This window comes from Aquarana catesbeiana, linkage group LG06 (genome assembly GCF_042186555.1).
Source record: "Aquarana catesbeiana isolate 2022-GZ linkage group LG06, ASM4218655v1, whole genome shotgun sequence".
Lineage (NCBI taxonomy): Eukaryota > Metazoa > Chordata > Amphibia > Anura > Ranidae > Aquarana > Aquarana catesbeiana.
The window spans coordinates 380,943,475-380,967,546 of record NC_133329.1 but is presented as its reverse complement, the minus strand read 5'-3'; the positions used below and the strand labels follow the sequence as shown (position 1 = coordinate 380,967,546).

The window sequence follows — 24,072 nt, the reverse complement described above, 5'->3', positions numbered from 1 at the left end:
CTGCTAGCAAAAGAGCGGCAAAAGAGCAGAAGATAGCGGAGGAGCCCGGCAGAAGACCCGGAGAGCGCGGAGAAAAAACAGAGAGACCCCCGAAGCCGGAAGAAGACCCCCGAAGCTGGAAGAAGACCCCCAGAGCTGTCTAATAAATTACTTTAAAAACCTGTGCAGTGTGTTTGTTTTTTTTATTGACACTTTTTCCCTAGGTGAATAGGTAGGGGTACCATGTACCCCATACTCATTCACATAGGGTGGGGGGCCGGGATCTGGGGGCCCCCTTATTAAAGGGGGCTCCCGGATTCCGATAAGCCCCCCGCCCACAGACGGCCAGGGTTGTCGGGAAGAGGCCCTTGTCCTCATCAATCCCCCCCCATGTTGAGGGCATGCGGCCTGGTATGGTTCAGGAGGGGGGACACTCACTCGTCCCCACCCCCTTTCCTGACCGGCCGTGCTGCGTGCTCGGATAAGGGTCTGGTATGGATTTTGGGGGGACCCTATTTTTTGGCGTAGGGGGTTCCCCTTAAAATCCATACCAGACCTAAGAGCCTGGTATGCCCCGCGCTAGCCGCAATAGGAAAATTGTTTGTTCCTATTGCAGCGAGCGAGAGATGCAGTACCCTGCCCTTGTCAGACCAGCATACAGACGAACGGGCTTTCCGTCAGTCCAGCGGACTTACGACGGAAAGATTTGAAAGATGTTTCATTTCTAGGTTCGGCGGACTTTTGGGGAAAAAAAAGTCCGCGGGAGCCTACACACGATCGGATTGTACGGCGGACTCCGGTCCGCCAAACCAAGTATGCCGTAAAGTCCGGTTGTGTGTACTCTGCATTACTAATGATTTGTGCATGTGCAAAATGATATCTCTCTCTCTGGAGTCCATACCTCTCTTAACCTCCCTGGCGGTATGATTATGTCAGATTTTTGATGCTCAAAGAGGTACATTGTTTTGCATGGAAATTTGGCGTTTTATATTGTAGGCCTGTAATTCTTAGGAATAACACACTGATATCTGTCCAAACAAGAGTCTAGTAGACATCCCGGGTATGATAAAGTTTAAAACATGAAATCATAAATTATAATATGATAAATAACTATAAATAATTATAACAAATAATAATAATAAATGTATTCAATAATGTAATCAAATCAAAAACACTGAAATTTGCTCAGTTGCAGAATTGTTGCCGTCGTCACTTTCAGTGTTTGATGATGAATTTCCCCACAAATCACTATCGCTCAATTCTGCAAGTGATTCTAATTTATTCTCGCTGTTTTCTAGCTGGTCTAAAACCGCTTTTGACGTAAATGGACACTTTTTTGGTTGCTATGGACAATCTCCAGTTTCCAGGCAGAAAGAACAGTGTATATAATATAAAACTGCATGCAGGGCACTGGACAAAGCACTAGGGACAAAAGGGATGTGAAATTATTTGATACAGTATGTAATCTGTAAGATTACAGTGTACTGTATGTGTTATGTGCTTCACTTTTTGAATTTGGCGCCGGGCTCCATCCCTATGCGTCACAACGCTTGCAGGGAACAGAGCCCGGCACTGTGATAGATTGAGCGGAGTACAGAGCCCGCGGACACAGCAGGGAGACATCGCAGGATCCTGGGGACAAGGTAAGTAACTTTGCCTGGATCCTGCGATGTGATCCCGAGTGTGGCTCGGGGTTTCCACTTTTGGTAATGAAAGTTCACCCCGAGCCACACTCGGGATTACCACTAGGGAGGTTAATACAAGATAGGATTTTTCTCACTTTGGAAACCGCAGCTTGCATGCTATTATTAACCTTATGATCTACCAGAACACCCAGATCCTTCTCCACCATTGACTCCCCCAGCTGTTCTCCCCCTAGTATGTACAGTATCTCACAAAAGTGAGTACACCCCTCACGTTTTTGTACATATTTTATTATTTGCTGTTAAATTTGCTGTTATCGCTCTCACTCTCTCTTACTGGTCACTGGAAGTTCAACATGGCACCTCATGGCAAAGAACTCTCTGAGGATCTGAATAAAAGAATTGTTGCTCTACATAAAGATGGCACAGGCTAAAAGAAGATTGCCAAGACCCTGAAACTGAGCTGCAGCATGGTGACCAAGACCATACAGCAGTTTAACAGGACAGGATCCACTCAGAACAGGCCTCACCATGGTCGACCAAAGAAGTTGAGTGCACATGCTCAGCGTTATATCCAGAGGTTGTCTTTGGGAAATAGACATATGAGTGCTGCCAGAATTGCTGCAGAGGTTGTAGGGGTGGGCCTGTCAGTGCTCAGACCATACGCCGCACTCTGCATCAAATTGGTCTGCGTGGCTGTCTTCCCAGAAGGAAGCCTATTCTAAAGACGATGCACAAGAAAGCCTGTAAACAGTTTGCTGAAGATAAGCAAACTAAGGACATGGATTACTGGAACCATGTGCTGTGGTCTGATGAGACCAAGATAAACGTATTTGGTTCAAATGGTGTCAAGCGTGTGTGGTGGCAACCAGGTGAGGAGTACAAAGACAAGTGTGTCTTGTCTACAGTCAAGCATGGTGATGGGAGTGTCATAGTCTGGGGCTGCATGAGTGCTGCCGGCTCTGGGGAGCTACAGTTCATTGAGGGAACCCTGAATGCCAACATGTACTGTGACATACTGAAGCAGAGCACGATCCCCTCCCTTCAGAGACTGAGCCGCAGGGCAGTAGTCCAACAGTAGTTCAACCCCAAACACACCTCCAAGATGACCACTGTCTTGCTAAAGAAGCTGAGGGTAAAGGTGATGGACTGTCCAAGCATGTCTCCAGACCTAAACACTATTGAGCATCTGTTGGGCATCCTCAAACTAAAGGTGGAGGAGCGCAAGGTCTCTAACATCCACAAGTCCTGTGATGTCATCCTGGAGGAGTGGAAGAGGACTTCAGTGGCAACCTGTGAAGCTCTGGTGAACTCCATGCCCAAGAGGGTTAAGGCAGTGCTGGAAAATAATGGTGGCCACACAAAATATTGACACTTTGGGCCCAATTTGGACATTTTCACTTAGAGGTGTACTCACTTTTGTTGCCAGCGGTTTAGACATTAATGTCTGTGTGTTGAGTTATTTTGAGGGGACATCAAATTTACACTGTTATACAAGCTGTACACTCACTACTTTACATTATAACAAAGTGTAATTTCTTCAGTGTTGTCACATGAAAAGATATGATAAAATATTTACAAAAATGTAAGGGGGCTTTTGTGAAATACTGTATGATGCATGCATATTCTTAGCCCCCAAGTGCATACCTTTACATGTATCAACATTAAGCCTCATTTGCCACATATGCCTCATTTCCACTGAGCGGATCGGTTCGGGTTCGGGTCGGTACAGTTTGGAAGGCCTAGAATGGTCCGGACTATTCAGGTGAGCTATTCCACTGCAAGTCGGACCGCCAGGGGCCACACGTGGGTTCAGAAAAATTGCCTAGCATGGCATCACACGTCTGCCAATCAGTGGAATGTATCGTAGCTCCACCCTAACTGAACCGTACAATTTTCTATGGCCCCACATCTGAAGCAGGACCCAGAATGGTGCAGTTCGGTTCGGTTGTATGGGCCGCTTTCATAATGGAAACACTCAAAATAGCGTACCTTACCGAACTGTACCGATCCGCTCAGTGGAAACGTGGCATAAGTTGCCCAATGAAACACTGCATTGAGGTCGGTTTGGAATTCCTTTTCATTCCTTTTACTCATTGTCTCAGTCTCTCTCCCATTTCTACCTTCTTTCCTTCCTCTCTCCATCAATCCCTCTCTTTGGTCTCTCTTGCCTTTTCTCATTCTACCTCTCTCTCATTCTCATTCATTCTCCCTTCTGTCTCCCCTTCTCACTCTTTCCATGTATTCTTTCGTACATTCTCTTCCCTCGTTTCTCTTGTTCATTCTCCCTCTCTCTCTTTCCCTTTCTTTCTCATTGATTCTCCCTCCTGCGATCTCTCTTCCTCTCTCCCCCATACATTTACCTCTCCCTCATTCGCTCTCCCTCTCTCTATTTCTCATTCATACTTTCTCTCTGATGGACCATGATTGATTTGTAAAAAAATTCAGGACCAAGAAATAACAATCACAGTGCCCTCCATCAATATCTGTATCGTTATCCGCGTGCCCTTAATTAGTTTATGTTATTTCTATATACTTTTGGGCTCTTCTTCTCATTTTCATTGTTTAGAAAAGCAGATAGTGATGATTACAATACGTGATCTGGCCCGGCAGGATTATGGTGGATCTGTGTGCTTTGCAGCTGAATTCTGAATATTTAGCATGTTTGGTGAGATTTCCTCTCAGAAATGCAAAGGGAGAATTTGCGATTCACCGAAAGCTTTTTCTGTTCTTTTTAAGCCAGATAGAATTAGGAGATCCGCCACGGAGAACGCTTCAGTTCTAGTCAAGGTCATCTCAACTTTCGTCTTGTTCCGAGGAGCTGCCAGGCGTTCGGACTGGAGGTGTTGATCTGTTTTTATTACATTGTTACACTTACATTTCGTGGTGCGTCAGACTGTGACCTACAATAAACAATTTCAAGTGAGAAAACCTAAAAAGCCTTCATAAAAGAACGGTGTTCAGACTCTTTATTTCTCAAAGATTAAAATACAGCATGAGCACCAAACCAAATGGAGAAAGAGTCCAAATTGCTTTAATGGTTCATCGTACAATCCAGCGTTTCTCAACCTTTTTTTTTCAGTCATGGCACCCTTTAACCCTCTTGCTGCAGAGCTTTTTGTTTTTTTTTTTTTTTTGCACACGTTTAACCACTTCAGCCCCAGAAGGTTTTACTCCCTTAATGACCAGTCCATTTTTTGCGATATGGCACTGCGTTATTTTAACTGACATCTGCGCAGTTGTGTGACACTACCAAAATATACGTCTTTTTTTCCCACAAATAGAGCTTTCTTTTGGTGGTATTTGATCGCCTCTGTGGCTTTTATTTTTCGCGCTATAAACAAAAAAAGACCAACAATTTTGAAAAAAAAACCAATATTTTTTACTTTCTGCTTTAACCACTTTAGCCCCGGAAGAATTAACCTCCTTCCTGACCAGAGCACTTTTTGCGATTCGGCTCTGCGTCGCTTTAACTGACAATTGCGTGGTCGTGCGATGTGGCTCCCAAACAAAATTGATGTCCTTTTTTCCCCACAAATAGAGCTTTCTTTTGGTGGTATTTGATCGCCTCTGCGGTTTTTATTTTTTGCGCTATAAACAAAAAAAATAGCGACAATTTTGAAAAAAACGCATTCTTTTTTACTCTTTGCTATAATAAATATCCCCCAAAAATATTTAAAAAAATGTTTTTTCCTCAGTTTAGGCCAATACGTATTCTTCTACATATTTTTAGTAAAAAAAAAAAAACGCGTTTATTGATTGGTTTGCGCAAAAGTTAACAAAATAGGGAATAGTTTTATGGCATTTTTATTATTATTTTTTTTTTTTACTAGTAATGGCCGCGATCAGCAATTTTTATCGTGACTGCGACATTATGGCGGACACATCGGACATTTTTGACACATTTTTGGGACCATTGTCATTTACAGGTATACCCCACTTTTAAGTACACAATGGGGTTTATTTACTAAAGTTGGAAAGTGCAAAATCAGGCTCCCTTCTGCATAGAAACCAATGAGCTTCCAGGTTTTATTACAAAAGCTCGATTGAACAAGCTGGGGTTAGAAGCTCATTGGTTTCTATGCAGAAGTGAGCCTGATTTAGCACTTTCCAGCTTTAGTAAATAAATCCCATTGTGTACTTAAAAGTGGGGTATGCCTGTATACAGCAATCAGTGCTATACAAATGCAATGATTCCTGTGTAAATGACAATGGCAGTGAAGGGGTTAACCACTAGGGGGCTAGGGAGGGGTTAAGTATGTCCTGGGGAGTGTTACTAACCGTGGGGGGGTGTGGCTACGTATGACACGTCACTGATCTCTGCTCCCAATCACAGGAAGCAGAGATCAGTGACACTTGTCACTAGGCAGAACGGGGAGATGCTTGTTTACATTAGCATCTCCCCGTTCGTCCTCTCCGTGAGGCGATCGTGGGTATCCCCGCGGCGATCGAGTCCGCGGGACCCATGACCCGACTCATAGAGCTCCCGGCCGGGGTGCACGCAATGGCACGGCGGGGAATTTAAAGGGACGCCCATTTGCCCAGCAGTGCCATTCTGCCGACGTACATCGGCGTGCGCCGGTCGGGAACCGGTTAAAACACGCCCAGTAAAAAATCTAATTTATTCATCAATTTATACCAATATGTATTCTGCTACATGTTTTTGGCAAAAAAAAAAATCCAAATAAACGTAAATTGATTGGTTTGCACAAAAGTTACAGCATCTACAAACTATGGGATATTTTTATGATTTTTTTTTTTTAAAACTAGTAATGGCAGTGATCAGCGACTTATAGCGGGACTGGGACATTGCGGTGGACAAATCGGACACTAAGTGACACTTTTTTGGAGACCAGTGACACCAATACAGTGATCAGTGCTATAAAATATGCACTGTCACTGTACTAATGACTCTGACAAAGAAGGGGTTATAACATCAGGGGACGATCAAAGGGTTAAATGTGTCCCTAGGGGGTGCTTTCTAACTGTGGGGGATGTGCTTTAACTGTGGGAAGACAGAGATCTGTGTTCCTGCTTAGCAGAAACACAAGATCTCTGTCTTCCCTACTAATAGAAAGAACGGCGATCTGCCTTTTTTACATAGGCAGACCACTGTTCTGCTTTGGTGGGGTATTGGGTCTGCTAGAGCCGCTGATTGGGCCCCGCTCATTTTAGGCCTGAAGATTGCCTCAAAACCTCCAAAACATATTTTTTAAAAGCAGATATCCTGAAGAATAAAATGGTGGTAGTTCCAAATTTTTATGTTAACTGATATTAGCGCAACGGTTTAGGAAATGCAAAATGTACTTATTAAAAGATACAGTAAAGCCAATGGCCCCCACTGCTGCCTCAGCCAATGAGGAGTGAGAGTTCCCGGAGGGTCGAGGGAGGGGGAGCTGTTGCACATAAAAGGTTTTTTACCCTCATGGATAGAATACATGAACATGAAAAACCTTGAACCTTTAGAACCACTTTAAGATGTTGGATTCTCCCTCACCTTTGTTCCCTTGTGGTCACCAAGGCAAATAGAAAACCCCTACAGATCCAATCTCTCACTACTTTATCCAAACCAAAAAAAGTTTTGTTTTAAAGCGGAACTAAACACATCAATTTAACAGTTTCAAAAAACAGTTACATTTCCGGTGTTATGTCGATAAGTGACACTCTGTAGGTATTGGGCGCTCCCAAAGTGCGCATGCGCTTGAGACATACAATCTTACGGTATGCGTCCCATACTTTTGCTTTGCGATGGTTTTCTGTCGATACTGAATGCTCTCAATAGCGCATGCAAATCTACAAGCGGCAGCAGCTTTTCTTTAAATGCGCATGTGCTATATGAGAGCGAGCGCTTCATATCGACAGAACACCTGTCGCAAAAGTGAGCAGAACAAAAGTGGAACGCATACCGGAAGATTGTATGTCTCATGCGCAGTTTGCGAGCGCCCCATACCTACAGAGCGTCCCCTATCGACATAATGCCGGCATGCCAGGAATGTAACCGTCACATTGGTTGTGCTCTCAACCAAGCTGTCAAACCATCCAATGGCTGGTGTCATAACTGATCACATGAGCAGCATCATGACAGTTGAAGATTAAACAGAGGCCAAGATGGCAGCTTCCTTGGCTGAAAACGATAGGAGGGTTTACTTCCATTTTAAGAGGTTTAAAATAGCTCTTTACATATTTTCCTGTTTATTAAAGTAATAAAAAGCTAAACTCCAGGTACAATAAAAAAAAGATCATAACAGTGGGGTTCCCTCTGCAGCGCAAGGGTTCAATGCTCAATTTTGTCAACAATACTATCCTTATATTTTCCCTGGCAGCCAGCGCTCTTCTCCTCTCTCTTCAATGCTTTGGGTTGTGGGTGGGTTGGGTCCTCAGCATCCTCACTTATAATAAAGGACTGCCATTCCTAAATTGTACATTTTGATATCAGAGTGAGTGTGCCCTACAGGTAGGGTTGCCACCTGTCCGGGATTCACCCGGACAGTCCGGGTTTTGAATCATGTGTCCGGGTTTCAGTCTACCTAAAACCCGGACACATTATTCAGACAGGAATGTGGATCGGAACAGGGCCTGACATAAGAGTGAAGGGGGCACCATGCGTTCTGCTTTACTATTCTCTTTGGAGCACCTAAAGGTGTCCCAGGTCTGTTACAATCCTATAGTGTATACTTAAAAAAAAAATTTTTGCTGTGGGCCGCTAAAGTGTTCGGGTTTGGCTTGAAGAAAAAGTGGCAACCCTACCTACAGGGTGGTGAAGAGTAGCAGCTTCGAGGGATTGATCATGCACCTGGGAGAAAGCCTTGAGATAAGGTAAGTATAACTGCTATTTATGTTGACCCTAGACAAAAATTAACATTCAACCCTTAAAATCTAAAAAAGTATAATTTTTTTTCCCATAGTTAAACTTTTAAATACATTGTAACAACATTATTACAATATATTTCTGAATGAAGCTTGCAAACACTGCAGACTTTATACATGCTGGAGCCATTATCTGTGCTCAGTCTGAGACCCACCAGGAATTGACTATCAAACTGACAGCTGATCCCAGAAATTTTACTTAGTGGAGGGGAAGAAGCCCAAAGCACAGGAGATACGCCCAAAGTTCCAAGGTTTTTGGACGTACCTTGTATGCTGAGGGTCCTTCACCTGGTTAAAATGATTGTAAAGGAAGAAGGTTTTCTATCTTAATGCATTCTATGCATCAAGATAAAAAGCCTTCTGTGTGCAGCAGCCCCCCTCCCCCAATACTTACCTGAGCCCCATCTTTATCCAGCTATATACACAAGAGACTCGTCTGCCCAGGACTCTCCTCCTCATTGACTGAGACAGCAGCGGAGTGCTATTGGCTCCTGCTGCTGTCAATCAAAGTCAGTGAGTCAATGAGAGAGAGGGGGCAGGGCATCCTGTCTGAATGGACACAGGGAGCTGTGACTCGGCTCAAGTGCCCCCATAGCAAGCTGCTTGCTGTGGGGGCACTTGTCAGGAGGGAGGGGCCAGGATAGGGTTGCCACCTTTTCTTCAAGTCAAACCCTTTTGCAGCACAGGGCAATTTTTTTTTTTTTATTGCAGTAAACACTATAGGATTATAAAAGACCTGGGACACATTTGGGTGCCCGAAGTAGACTAGTAATGTAGCGCACAGAGCGCGCCAGTAGGTGTGGCCAAATTGCACTTGCTGAGATCATCACCCCACCCTTCCGTGATGCCAAACCTGCTCCTAAACTGCCGCCAGCAGCGGCAACAGATTTGCGTATGACTATCTCAGCTACTTGGGGAGCCACAGCCTGGTCTGAAGAATGTGTCCATGTTTCAGGTGGACTGAAACCCGGACACATGATTCAAAACCCGAACTGTCCGGGTGAATCCTGGACAGGTGGCAACCCTAGGCCAGGAGAGCCGAAGAGGGACCCGAGGAAAGGAGGACCTGGGCTGCTCTGTGCAAAACCAACTGCACAGAGCAGGTAAGTATAACATGTTTGTTATTTTTAAGAAACAAAAAAAAAACAAGACTTTACAATCACTTTAAAGGAGTTGTAAAGGCAGAAGGTTTATTTTATCTTAATGCATTCTACGCATTAAGATAAAAAACCTTTTGTGTGTAACAGCCTCCCCAGCACCCCCCAATTACCTACCTGAGCTCCTTCTCTCTCCAGCAATGTCCACGATCCCCTCAGCCATCCAGGACACTCCTCCTGATTGGCTGAGATAGAGCAGCAGCGCTATTGGCTCCCGCGGCTGTCAATCAAAGTCAGTCAGCCAATCAGGGGAGAGGGAGGCGGGCCAGGTCGGGGCTCCGTGTCTGAATGGATACACGGAGCTCTGATTCAGCTTAGGTGACCCGTGTAGCAAGCTGCTTGCTGTGGGGACACTCAAAGGAGGGGAGGGGCCAGGAGCAGCAAAGAGGAACCCGAGAAGAGGAGGATCTGGGCTGCTCTGTGCAAAACCAACTGCACTAAGGCGGTAAGTATAACATGTTTGTTATTTAAAAAAAAAGCGAGCCTTTACAATCACTTTAAGTTCTCAATACTTCTCATTTCTATTATATTATATTATATACTATTTATAAGAGTGTTTTGATGTATAGTATTAAAATATATACAGTATATTTATGGGGCAGCCAAATGTTTCTAATATATATATATATATATATATAGGAACAGAGTTCTACTTAGTAGTGATATTCACTGTTTAGTGATTATGCTTTAGGCCCCTTTCACACGAGCGGACCAATCGGGTCCGCCTGTCTATTTTTCAGGCGGACCCGTTTGGAACACCCATTGTCCTCTATGGGAAGGCGGATGTCAGCAGACATTTGCGCATCAGATCTGATAAAATCCGCTAAAAACAGACATATGGTTCGCCATCCCTCTGGGGGATCGGATCGGATTACAATCAGGAGGAAATGGACATGCAGTCTGTTTCCATCCGACCCCCCATAGAGGTGAGCGGGCCATGTCTGTGTCCGCTCTGCATAGCGGAGCAGACACTGACCTGTCATCTGCCTGTTCAGCGCGGATCAGCGGATAGACCCCCCACTGAGCAGGCGGATCTACTTGGATGAATCCGCTTCATCTGAAAGGGGCCTTACCAGTTATTTCTTTCAAATTACATTTGCTGTAATCTAGAACTATTAAAGCCCAGCTTCGAGCTCTCCACTCCTTCCCCCCAGGGGTGCTACCCAAAACCTGAAGGCTCCCCCAGCAGTATTTTATGCTATTATTATCACCCCCCCCCAGTGATACTCTCCATTCACAGTCTGTACTCAGTCTTCCAGGTTGAATGACGCTGGGTGATATTGTCATATTGTGGGAAAAAAAAAGAGTACTGCAGGGGACAGCTCAAGATTGAAACTGAGTATTGCAGCCTGATCTGCCTTTTTTTCTGCAGGGGGACATTTAAAAAAAATTAAAATAGCTTGAAATTGAATGCCAACATTTTTCTTGGATGAACTTGCTCAAATAAAGTTTTTTTTTTTCTACTATTTCTTCCACAATAGTCATTGTGCTTAATGAACATGAGCATCATTTTCTCATTTACATTTCCCTCTTAGCATCATAAAGTATAGAGCAGAGAAGAAAATTCTTTCACGGCCATAGTGCCATTTCCTTGGTGGTTTTCCCAGGGAAGCTACGCGGTAATCTCTGCTGTTAGGAAAGTGAATTTTTAATGAGGTTGAGCTGTAACAATAGGTGGATGTTGTAGCAAATCAATGATTCATTTATTACAAAACATCTCTTCAAAGGCCAGGAAGACACTCTCCGAGGTGACTGGGATTGTATTGCGCTCCGTGTGACCTGTCAAGAATATTAACATGCCATAAATGAGGAGAGAGAGAGAGAGAGAGAGAAAGTGGGAGCGGGAAGGTGTGCGCCAAAATTACAGATAATTTATTCAATAATTACAGCCCACATCCTACAGAGAAAAGTACCAGGGAATGTCTCTGTCAGTGCTGCTCGCATTACATTTGTGCTTTTATCTTAATACTGGATTACTTTGCTGAGTGAAGATGGGTTCATTTATCACCCTAATAATAGTAGAAAATGGCTTGTGGTCGCTGTATCCATTATGATGTAACAAAGTATTTTAAATCTGTGTTCTTCTAAGAGGAACCTAAAGCACAGCTCCAAGATAATGTTGCATTGGTTGGATACAGTCAAGCATGGTGGCGGGAATGTCATGGTCTGGGGCTGCCTGAGTGCTGCCGGCACTGGGGAACTACAGTTCATTGAGGGAACCATGAATGCCAACATGTACTGTGACATACTGAAGCAGAGCATGAACCTCTCCCTTCGGATACTGGGCCGCAGGGCAGTATTCCAACATTATAATGCCCCCAAACACACCTCCAAGATGACCACTGCCTTGCTAAAGAAGCTGAGGGTAAAGGTAATGGGCTGGCGAAGCATGTCTCCTGACCTAAACCCTATTGAGCATCTGTGGGGCATCCTCAAACGGAGGGTGGAGGAGCTCAAGGTCTCTAACATCCACCAGCTCTGTGATGTCATCATGGAGGAGTGGAAGAGGACTCCAGTGGTAACCTGTGAAGCTCTGGTGAACTCCATGCCCAAGAAGGTTAAGGCAGTGGTGGAAAATAATGGTGGCCACACAAAATATTGACACTTTGGGCCTAATTTGGCCATTTTTACTTAGGGGTGTACTCACTTTTCTTGCCAGCGGTTTAGACATTAATGGCTGTGTGTTGAGTTATTTTGAGGGGACACCAAATTTACACTGTTATACAAGCTGTACACTCACTAATTTACATTGTAGCAAAGTGTAATTTCTTCAGTGTTGTCACATGAAAAGATATAATAAAACATTTACAAAAATGTGAGGGGTGTACTCACTTTTGTTAGATACTGTATATATATAGCAATAACATGTAAAACTTTTCTGTATTTTCCTTCACTTTCCGTCCCAGTGACCATGGTCACTAGGGCACATGAAGAGGATGAATTTCCCTAATGGGGACACAAACAGCAATAAAAACTTGACAGGTCTAATTCCTCATCACTCTAGAAAAAAAAAAAAAAGCTTTAGCTCTAGATACACTTTAAAGCGGTTGTAAAGTCTTTTATTAACAAACATGTTATACGTACCTACTCTGTGCAATGTACTTGCATAGAACGGCCCTGATACTCCTCTTTTCAGGTCCCCCGCCGGTGCTCCTGGCTCCTCCTCTTCTGCAAGTGCCCCAAAGCAAGCTGCTTGCTATGTGGGCACTTGTGTGGGCTTGATCCCGAGCCCCAAGCTGTCTGCATCCATAGACGAAGACAGTATGGCTTGGCCCACCCCTGCTCCCTCCTCACTGAATCTGATTGACAGCCATGGGCTCCCACTGCTGCCTGTCAATCCTTGTATGAAGGGGGAGAGAGGAGAGAAGACTGCAGCCAGGCACAGAGCTGAATCGAGTGAGAACAAACCTGGTTAACATTACCTGCCTCATTAGTCCAGCCTACAGCCAGCCCCTTGTGGCTATTTAAACACCTCCAGTGTGTTCCTGTGTATGTCTTGGCCTGGATGACTTCTCTTCTGATACCTGTTCCTGTTTTTGCTCCTTACTATGCTGACTTCTGGCTTCCTGGCTTCCTGACTCCGGCTCATCTGATTACCCGTTCTGGCACCCAAACCCTGGCCTAAAGTGGTTGTAAACCCTTACAACACACTTTTTGCTACAGGTATGCCTATAATAAGGCTTACCTGTAGCTACCCTGGATATCTCCTAAGCCTAAGCCTGAACGGTTTAGGAGATATCCCCTGTATTTGCATGTGCCGATGTCATTGGCACATGCGCTCTGAAGCAAATTGAAGAAACTTCATGTAGGTGGCGTTGCTTCAGTGAGTGTACGGTTACCGGCAGCTCCCGCATGCATGCGCGGGAGTAACCTCATCATGGCTCCGGCCAATCACAGTGCCGGAGCCCGCGAAGCCCGGAAGTAACTCCGAGAGCGATGTCGGACGCCGGAGCGGTGTACGAGGATGGCTGTGGGGGCTTCGATCTCAGTTAAGTAATTCATAATGAGCTAGTATGCTATGCAGGCTTTACCTGCCAAAGAATTTGTCTGTCAGTGGCGGCTGGTGCTCAGTATTTGGGGGGGGGGGGCGTCAAATCAATGCCAAACCCCCCCTGCGGGAGACAGACGGGAAGTGGTGATCCCTTGCCCCCCCCGCAGGAGATGGATGGGAAGGCGGCAATTCCCCCCCCCCCCGCCCATGGGAGAGGGACGATCAGAGGCCTCCTTACCTTAGGAGGCAAATGACAGGGATCTGAAGTAGGGCTGCTGCTCATCGCTGCTACTCCTCGCTCCGACGTTGCTTTTCCTCCTGGCCGAACAGGAAGTGGGTCCTCAGACCCAATTGGCCAGGAGACCCAATTGTCCTAAGACTCCCTGGCCAATTGGGTCTCAGGATCCGCTTCCTGAATGGTCAGGAGGAAAATCAGGAAGACAATAGCGAATATTAGTTAGAGCCTCAGGCTCTAATCATGTGAAATCCATGTGTCCGGCGACCTGCATGTAGATTAGGGGCCAGGCACGTAGATTAGGGGGATTAGGGTGTTGGCGCCCTATGGACGGGCCACCACTGTTTTCTGTCCATCCAAATTTGAGAGTTGACCCTCCCCCATCCTGTGACTAAACAGTGAAGGGAGAAGCAGCAAACTGATGAACTCACCTCTCGGTCACCCTGCTCTCTCCTCCTATCAGCATGCTTCTTGATTGCACATTGGCTCTGCATCACAACTGATTGGCTGCATGTGCTACTTTTGAGAGTCTACATAGACATATAACCTCTGTCTGTCAATCGCTGGCAGTATAGATGTTTTTTTGTTTTGTTTTTTAATAAAAATAATACATTACTAATAGCACATTATTAACAGCACATTAGCAATTATTCTGAATATTTGTATTTACCACAGAGATCTGTGACCGAAACATTTGCCCTCAGCTGATGGTTTCCTACATTTACACTGAATTCCCAGGTGGATCCTAATACCTTTATCATTTACAGCACAAAGCCCATTTCCGTATGTAATTGAATATATATTATATATGTTGTTTTAATTTAGGTTTAATGGTCCCTCAAATGTCCCACAAGAGATTGTCCCTGACCCTGTGCTGTGCTAGCAATGTGATCAACATTAATTACATGTACAAGTGACCGAAAAGGAACAAAAATGATTTCTACATCAATTATCATTTTAATTGTGCAGGTCATCGGATGTGGCCAGTTATTAGTAAGTTGGTAGATCTGCATTATAATTACATTTCTTAATGATTTTACTATGCCCCACTTTGCAGTCATGGGCAGTTTGTTTTTATATTTTATAATTATTTTTATACTTTGTAGAGACTATTAAAGGCTGTGCTGTAGTAGTAAGATAGATACATTGATGGGAACAAAGGGCAAAAACATTTTGATGCAATTTTAAAGGATATTATTATACTATCATTATATGATATTATATTATACTTAGTTATATTTATATACAATTATACATAAAGTGAGTGTGTATGTGTGTACAGTGCCTTGAAAAAGTATTCATACCCCATGACATTTTCCACATTTTGTCCTGTTACAACCAAAACCGTAAATGTATTTTATTAGTATTTTATGTTATAGACCAACACAAAGTGGCACATAATTGTGAAGTGGAAGGAAAGTGATAAATGGTTTTCAAAATGTTTTACAAATAAATATGTGAAAAGTGTGGGGTGCATTTGTATTCAGCCCCCCAGAGTCAATACTTTGTAGAACCTCCTTTCACTTTAATTACAGCTGCAAGTCTTTTTGGGGATGTCTCTACCAGCTTTGCACATCTAGAGAGTGAAATTTTTGCCCATTCTTCTTTACAAAATAGCTCAAGCTCTGTCAGATTGGATGAAGAGCATCTGTGAACAGCAATTTTCAAGTCTTGCCACAGATTCTCAATTGGATTTAGGTCTGGACTTTGACTGGACCATTCTAACACATGAATATGTTTTGATCTAAACCATTCCATTGTAGCTCTGGCTTTATGTTTAGGGCCGTTGCCCTGCTGGAAGGTGAACCTCCACCCCAGTCTCAAGTCTTTTGCAGACTCTAACAGGTTTTCTTCTAAGATTGTCCTGTATTTGGCTCCATCCATCTTCCCATCAACTCTGACCAGCTTCCCTGTCCCTGCTGAAGAAAATCATCCCCACAACATGATGCTACCACCACCATGTTTCACGGTGGGGATGGTGTGTTCAGGGTGATGTGCAGTGTTCATTTTCTGCCACTCATAGCGTTTTGCTTTTAGGCCAAAAAGTTAAATCTTGGTCTCATCTGACCAGAGCACCTTCTTCCACATGTTTGCTGTGTCCCCTACATGGCTTCTCACAAACTGCAAACTGGACTTCTTATGGCTTTCTTTCAACAATAGCTTTTTGTTAGCCACTCTTCTATAAAGGCCAGATCTGTGAAGTGAAGCAGTACACTGAGTTTCCCAGTGAATGGCTGTGCAGTGGGGGGGGGGGGGGGTGTCAGGACAGGTCTGATCATTAGAGGAGAGTAGGCCGAGTTCTCAGCATAGCTGGAAAACTGACCACGATGTGTTCTTCTGCTTAGTGTGGTCAGGTTTTAATAGGAAAGCAAGGGAACTGACAGGAACACCAGAGATTTAATATAAAGGAAGCAATAAAAAGAGAACAGGATACTTTCTCATACAAGTACATGGTACAGCAGGCACATATCAGGAATACGAAGTGTTGGGGTAACAAATGCTTTAAACCAAAGTGCTGACTTATGGGGACTGTACAAACACATCTACCACCACGAGAGCTAAACACCCCCATATCATAACACTTAGGTGCCAGTCGATTGAAACTAGAAGCCAGAAGGCATTATAACAAGCCAGAGAAATGGACTAGATATTGTAGATCCAATAACTTTTTGGATATCTGTGTTTTGTCGACACTCACTAACATTTCGGACCTAGCCATAATTCACATGGGAAGGATCGATCAAAGCATCTTTTTTGTCTTATAGGCCATCAGACACGTTCCCGACGCATTATAATGCAAGCAGAAGGAGATGGGAGACCATGTCCGGCTCATCTCACCCAACACAAGGGATGCCCAGTTTCCCCCTGCTATGTCTGGAGGTTTGGAGAGTGGTCAACGTGTAAAGTAGAGGTATGTAAAATTTTGCTTTGTGAATCACATACTTCCTACAGATGTCTGCTGGTATCTTACTAAGAAGAACTATTTTTTTAGTTTGCTTGTAGTGAGTGGATATTTTTCGTTTTTGCCACAAAATTTGTCCAAAAGTCATTTTTATGTCACTTTCAGAGCTTGCTTTTTCATATTTTCATGATAGTACCTTATATTGCATATTTGTGAATTTTCCCTCTAGTGGCTATCTGTATGTGTGTGTGCAATCAGCAATGCCTGGTGCTGCTTTTTTTTATAAATTTGTTCTATATTGTTTCTATATTTAAGTCTGATCAATAAATCTATATCTGTATAGGTATGTGCAATGTTAGCCACCAAAAGTGTTTGCACAGCTCCTAATGTTGGTTTTGGTTAAAAGCCAAATTTCAGATGGAAAAACCAAAGTTATGGATGAAAAAAACGATGAAATGGATTTTCACATACTGTTGGAAAGGTACCTAAATCTACCTTGATACTAGTCTTATGTCACCTCCTGTAAAGCAGCACTCAGGCTGGGAGAAGGAGGGGCATAACTGGGAACCAGCCCAGGTCAACATTAAGCATTATACTAACAGAAAATGGTCACATTGTACAAGTGTTCCCTTTCAGATCATGGAACTTCCATGATGGAAGTGTGAGGAGGACACATGGGTTCAGTGCATGTAGACCATGGGTAGGCAACCTCAGAACTCCAGCTGAAACTACAAGTCCATGAAGCATTTCAAGGCTCTCTTAGCCGTAGGCATGTCTCCCAGAGCAAGAGGCATGATGGGATTTGTATTTTCACCACTGCTGGAGTGCCCGGGTTACTTACCCCTGCTGTAGACTATTGGTGGTCAACTTACTAAAGATGGACTCAAGTACAGTCTTTAACATCACCAAAGCCCAAGGCTATAAAAAAACTCTCAGATGCTATAACTACACTACAGTCAGGCACTGAAAGCATGCTAAAGGAGTAGTTGGAGACAGAAGGCATGCTACAGTAACTTCTGCTGATTACACAATTGTTATATTTCCCATTGAAAAGGAGGTTTTGCACCAGATCAGACTTAAGCAGGCCACAGATGACTCAATTCTACATGTGGTGGAAGGAAAGAAAATTGCTTACTTCCCCCACCAACACAGTCAGTGCTAATAAGTGAATCCCTCCTGCAGCGCTATTGTGTTCTGCCAGCGCCGGAGGAGGCGTACAGGGAGTCTTCCCGGCCAGTAGCACACAATGATTATTGCTACCAGCTATAGCTATCAGCAGTGATCTATGTAAAAATACTGATAGCCTTGTTGTACCCAAGTTGATTGATGGATTGACTTGGGTAAAGCCAGCCTGCCCGATCGAAGCTCGGCCAGTCCCTGCTGAACCAGCCAAGATTTAATCCATCTATGGCCAGCTTTAGATCCAATTTATTGTAGTTTCCACTGAGTCCATTCAAGTTCTTATTCCATTTTCCAAATCCTTGATGAAGGGAGAGCTCTGTTGCCTGGAAACACGCTGCCTGTTTTTATATGTGTTGCTAGTACGAACAGTTAAATATATTTTGGACTCCTAAATTTGTAGTCTGGAACCTATTTGTATTCTTTGAGTTGGCAAGCTACAGGACACAAAGATTGGGAATACGTTACAAGAGACTGCTAGAGATCATTGCCATTCCAGTCCCTTTACAAACCAATATTCCAGATTTGTGCTCCTTACAGCTCCCTTAAATTTAAACAGGTGTTTTTATGCTATTGCTCTCAACAATATCCGTTATACAAAATAGGCAATAAAAATATATAAAAAGAAGAAAGAGCATTAACAACAAAGAGACGGTAGGAAAGAGTGAAAAGAAAAACAAACCAAACTGTCTAATTTTCAGAAATGAATCGTTTTCCTTCAGTGGAGTAAGCACCAAAAGGCAAAAAAGTTGCTGGGGTCTAAGAGCCGCACAGTAAGTAGCAAATGACCTTACAGCTCTTGGGCCACAGGTTGACCATCATGGCTATAGACCAGCTATTCTCAACCAGGGTTCCGTGGAAGCCTGGGGTTCCTCCAGAGGTTGCTGGGGGGTTCCTTGAGCTGTGGCTGATGAACCACCTATTTGATGATGCCTACAGAGTTCAAGGTTCAGCACCACTTAGCAAAGCCAGCAGCATGACACCAACATATCTTTTTAGCTGTCTTTAAGGGTGGCATTCTAAACACCACTTTAAGGGAGGCATTCTTTCTATTGACCACTAATATAAGGAGCATTGTTCCTATTGAGCCCTGATGATTTGGTTTTAGTAAGGGTTCTTCAAGACATGAAAATTATTTTTGGGGTTCCTCTAGGATTAAAAGGTTGAGAAAGCCTGCTATAGACAGTCCCAGCGGAGGCTTATCTCATAGAAAACAGTAGCGATCAAATTGTGTTTTTTATATCTGATCAGTTTGCTTCCTCATAACTTACGTAGGATTATAGGAGACTTTGGCTCGGGGGTTCTTGTCCAGGGATATCCATACCCTTTTATGAGTATAGGAACCAAATGAAAGGGGGATGGGGCTCTGAATAATTTAAAGATAACTAAAAAAGCATTACCTGCATTACTAAATCTGAAATAAAAGTGGAGAAATTGACTTGATGTGTCAGATGACATGTGAGTAACATCACATCGACATCAGCACAAATCTCACTAGATGTAGCCAGCTTGTGTATTTGTGCTTTAAATAGATATGATAAAATCCTTGTGATTTCCTTTCAGCTGTTCTGTTCCTATCCATATGTAAATTAAAACCAAACTATTGACATCTTCTGATATCATACTGCTACCTGATGGGACTGATAATGAGGAGGATTTCTACAGTCTGCATATAGATTATGAGGTTCTGTATTCATAAAAATATCAAAGTATATGTAAGAAAACCGATGCAATGCATCTCCACAGCAATAACTTCTTATTACAGAATGAAACTGAAATATTTAAAATAATAGATTTTAAAATTCAAATGTATTCCATAAATATTTCACTAGGGGTGGAACCACACAGAACTACACAGAACCCAAAATGCTTAAACATTGCACCAAATGTATGATTGCCCCAATTTGGCCCATAAAGTGGTGATAGAACCATAAATATTCCACAGAGCAAAGCCCAGCACTTTTTTGCCCAAGAAGGGCTTCCTCAGGGGGACAGTGGGGGTTATGTTCTGTCGGATCCGATCATGTCAAGAGTGTGCCTGCCCATTGTCAAATTACATCAGATGCATAGTAGAGTCAGCCATGTCCATGGTGAGGTTATCCACATAAAATAACCTTACTGCTTTCATCCACAAGTGAAGCCCTTTGTCACCAACTGAAAGTTCCCAGGGGACTCAGCTCACCATGGTCTTCAAAATACAGAATATGGAGGCTGCAGCTTTCCCTGTAGTGTCATGGCTTTCCAAACATACAGAAATTCAGTGAGCCCCTAACATCAGGTAGTGAGCTTTTACCATAATGGGGGGATTGGGGGTGCATTCTTACCTAGTCCTTAGGTGAGTTCCATGACATACTGTCATCATGGAGCCCCAGGGATCCCAATATCCTTCTCTCAGGCAACTTCTTTAGGACAACCCAGCCTGGCCTAGCCAGTACTCTACAGAGTCTTTTTTCTACCTCTTCTCAGCCCAGCCAGCAATGGACCCTGTATAGACCCCGACCACAGAAAGGTGAGCATAAGATCATCGTTCTGTGAAAATAAATAAATAAATAAATGCACATTTACTGTATTTTTGCAGGAAAAATGCACATTTACTGTATTTTTTTCACAGAAGCCTGAAAAAAATTACACCCCCAATCAGTGGAATGCAGTTGCAGTGTTAGGCTCCTGTAGACGCATCCCCCAGCTTTTTTGCTAGTATCTCTTTATGGACTCTCTTTGAAAGCTGGAGAAGTGTCAGTGGATTACAGTTCAGTGTGAACTACAAGCCATCTAACACTGTGGCAGGTGGAACTTGTAGTTTATTAATTCACGTTCATTTGCTCCAAAGAAATGACTCAGCTGTTTGTGGGACAGCAGCTGCGGGGGAGAGGAACCAACATCTGCCGTCACAGGGAAGGGATGGTTAGAAGGAGAGGGGGGTCTGCGTGTAAATGTTACACACTAAAGGGTGTAACATGTTTAAAAGGTAGATCTATCCTTTAATAATTGGACCAAAGAAGCGGCCTCACCATACAGTAACTTTCTGGAGCACTTACTGAAGGTGGTGACACTTGGCTTACATGTGCAAACAGTCCAGGTAAAAATGGATGAAGAGATAGAGAGAGATGAGAGCGTTTTGTAACCTAGCAAGGAGTGTCCACAATCCCATTTCCAAAAGTAACAGAAGTCCTTCAGCTAAACAATGTTGGCATCCCACCTATGTGGTGCTCTGTGTTTGGCCTCCAGACAAAATAACACAATTACGCTATCCCTCTACTGGTAGCTCACTTCCCCCCCCCCAAGACCTCCTGCCTTGCTTAATATACCCTTTTCTGAGTATGCCCTTTGGCTGGCAGAGGGAAGGGTTGGCACTCAACCTAGGCAGGCTCTCTATATCATTCTCAACCTGGGTTCTTGTTTTTTGTGGGTAGAGTTTGCGCTGGGCTGACTCGATCGGTCACTGTTTGTAGATAGGAGGTAAAAAGGGCAAATAGAAAGGGTCCTTCCATAGATTAGTGCCCGGCTTCTTTGGGAGGATGGTGGGCCCTGTTGTGGGCCTGGGTTGCTACCTCAGGGTTCGGCCTGATGGTTGCTTCCGTATGTGGTCGAGGAAAGTGGGTGTAAAGGAGCACCAGCTGTCCAGTAAATATAAAAACCTTTTATTGAGAGTACGGATGATAAGATAAAGCAAACACGTTTTGGGGGACAAAGGACTCCCCCTTCCTCAAGGCTGTTCAGAAGATAAAAAGATTGTTGATGTTTATCTTTTTATCTTCTAAACAGCCCTGAGGAAGTGGGAGCCCTTTGTCCCCCAAAACACTTTTCTCAACCTGGTTTCTTGGAACCCTAGGGTTCCTATAAAGATTGCAAGGATTTCCCAAGGTTTTAGGTAACTTAGCAGAGCCAGGGGTATTATCTGTCTGTAAGCGTGGCTGTCTCCCAACTGACAACCAATGTAAGGGAAGGACATCCTTTTCACTGACCACCAATGTAAGGGAGAAACATCCTTCCTACTGACCACCAAAGTAATAGGCATTCTTTGCACTGACTTCCAATGTAAGGGGCATTCTTCTCACTGACAACCAATGTAAGGTGTATTCTTCCAACTGACTACCAGTGTGTAAGGGGCATTCTTCCCACTGATTCTTGATCTGTTCCCTAAGGCCTGAAAATTATTTCAAGGGTTCATGTGGGATAAAAAAAGAGGAGAAAGGCTGGTGTACACTTATGCCCTGTACACACGACCGGTTTTGCGGTCGGAATAAACTCTGAAGGTTTTTACAACGGAGTTCCCGATGGAATTCCGTTCAAGCTGTCTTGCATGCACACGATCAGACCAAATTCCGACTGTCCAGAATGCGGTGACGTACAACACGTACGACGGGACTAGAAAATGGAAGTTCAATAGCCAGTAGCCAATAGCTTCCGTCTCGTACTTGCTTCAGAGCATGCGTGTTTTTGGTCCATCGGAACAGCTTACAGACAAGCGGGTTTTCCGATTATTTGTTCCGTCGGAAAAATATAGAACATGTTCTCTATCTAAGTCTGTCTGAATTTTCGACAGAAAAAGTCCGATGGGGCATACACACGGTCGGAATATACGATGAAAAGCTCCCGTCGGACTCTTTCTGTTGGAAATTCCGCTCATGTGTACGCGGCATAAGGCTCCTTCTTCCATGGTGGGAGCATCCAGCAGGGGGGATTAAACCTGTGCAGTACTCCAAAAAGCAACAAGTACCTCTGCTGCACTGAAATCAAAGCATTTTCAGCCCTGCCTGAGTTCTCCTCTGTTGGACTACAGAACACCACCTCTTCTCCTCATAAGTGGGAGATGTGCTGTAGTCCAACAGAGAAGAGCTCAGGTAAGGCTGGCAGCAGTAACAGAGTTGCTAGCTTCCTACAGAAAGTTAGGAGCTAACTGAATTTCTGTCAGGATCACCACTGTTGGCTTCATATTATGGGCACAGGTGGCTACATATGATGGGCACAGGTGGCTGCATATTATGGGCACAGGTGGCTGCATATTATTGGCACAGTTGGCTGCATTTTCTGGGCACAGAGTCTGCATATGATGGGCACAGTTGGCTGCATTTGATGGCACAGTGGCTGCATATGATGGGCACAGTGGCTGCATATTATGGGCACAGGTGGCTGCATTTTCTGGGCACAGAGTCTGCATATGATGGGCACAGTGGCTGCATATGATGGGCACAGTGGCTGCAATTGATGTTTTTGTTTCAGTATTTTTCAGAATTTTTCAGTTCGTTTGCGCTCCCCCCTAAAAATTTTGAGCACCAGCCACCACTGATCACCAGCTGGTATTCTATACTTGCATTGTTTTAAAAGAGACAAAAAGTGTGTAGTGTAGTGGTATGCTGCATGTATTTTTTTTTTACTTTTGCACAGGCATACACTTTAGGTACCCTGCATGAGTGCATTACCCAGATTTCTGGCCATACTGGTTTATAGCAATAAACTTGGTGCCCTCCTGGTCAGAAGTCCGGAGCCCTAAGCAGGTGTAAAGGGTAATTCCTAATTAAACTTCAGGCGATCTGTGGTGGAGGCAATCCAATCCATAAGATGAATTTCCTGATTATGTTGGGGGGATCAGTCAATCTTGAGACATCCAAATTGGCTTTTCCTTATCTTTGTTACTTGATTTTTTTCCTGTGTTGGTGTCCACTACCATGCGTAGAATGTAAAGTACGAGGGACGTGGCACATTTGACAGCCTTAAAGGTCAGCATTGCTTAAGCGAACATTCGTACAACAGGCTCCCAATTGATCTTTTGGTTGATAATTAGCGCAGTGTGTCAGGAAACACGCATGTGTCCTCCCTTTATTTGAAGCTGAATTATTTAGCCATCAACGAGGACGATCAATATGTTGTTATAAATACATGGAATGCATGCCAGGAAATCACTTCATTTAAAGTGATTTCCACAGACAATTGCTAAATGCCGTTCATTAATGCAGTAAACGAGTGTTGTGTTTGCCATGTTTATGTAATGCAGACAAATTGCATAGCACGTGTTCCGTATTCACAGCCACAGGCCATTTTAAAGTGATTGTAAGGGTTCGTTCTTTTTATTTATTTAACATAACAAACATATCATACTTACCTCCACTGTGCAGCTT

The 24,072-nt window shown here is 43.8% G+C and overlaps 1 protein-coding gene across 2 annotated transcripts in view; it reads left to right on the top strand.

Annotated features, from left to right (window-relative positions):
* The window catches only part of THSD7B (thrombospondin type 1 domain containing 7B), an 807,368-nt gene that overhangs the window by 686,916 nt on the left and 96,380 nt on the right, over positions 1-24,072 (top strand). For both annotated transcript variants that reach the window (XM_073634254.1, XM_073634253.1), the window contains exon 22: positions 16,638-16,783. In XM_073634254.1, the coding sequence (XP_073490355.1) occupies positions 16,638-16,783 (146 nt within the window). The remainder of the gene's footprint in view (positions 1-16,637; positions 16,784-24,072) is intronic.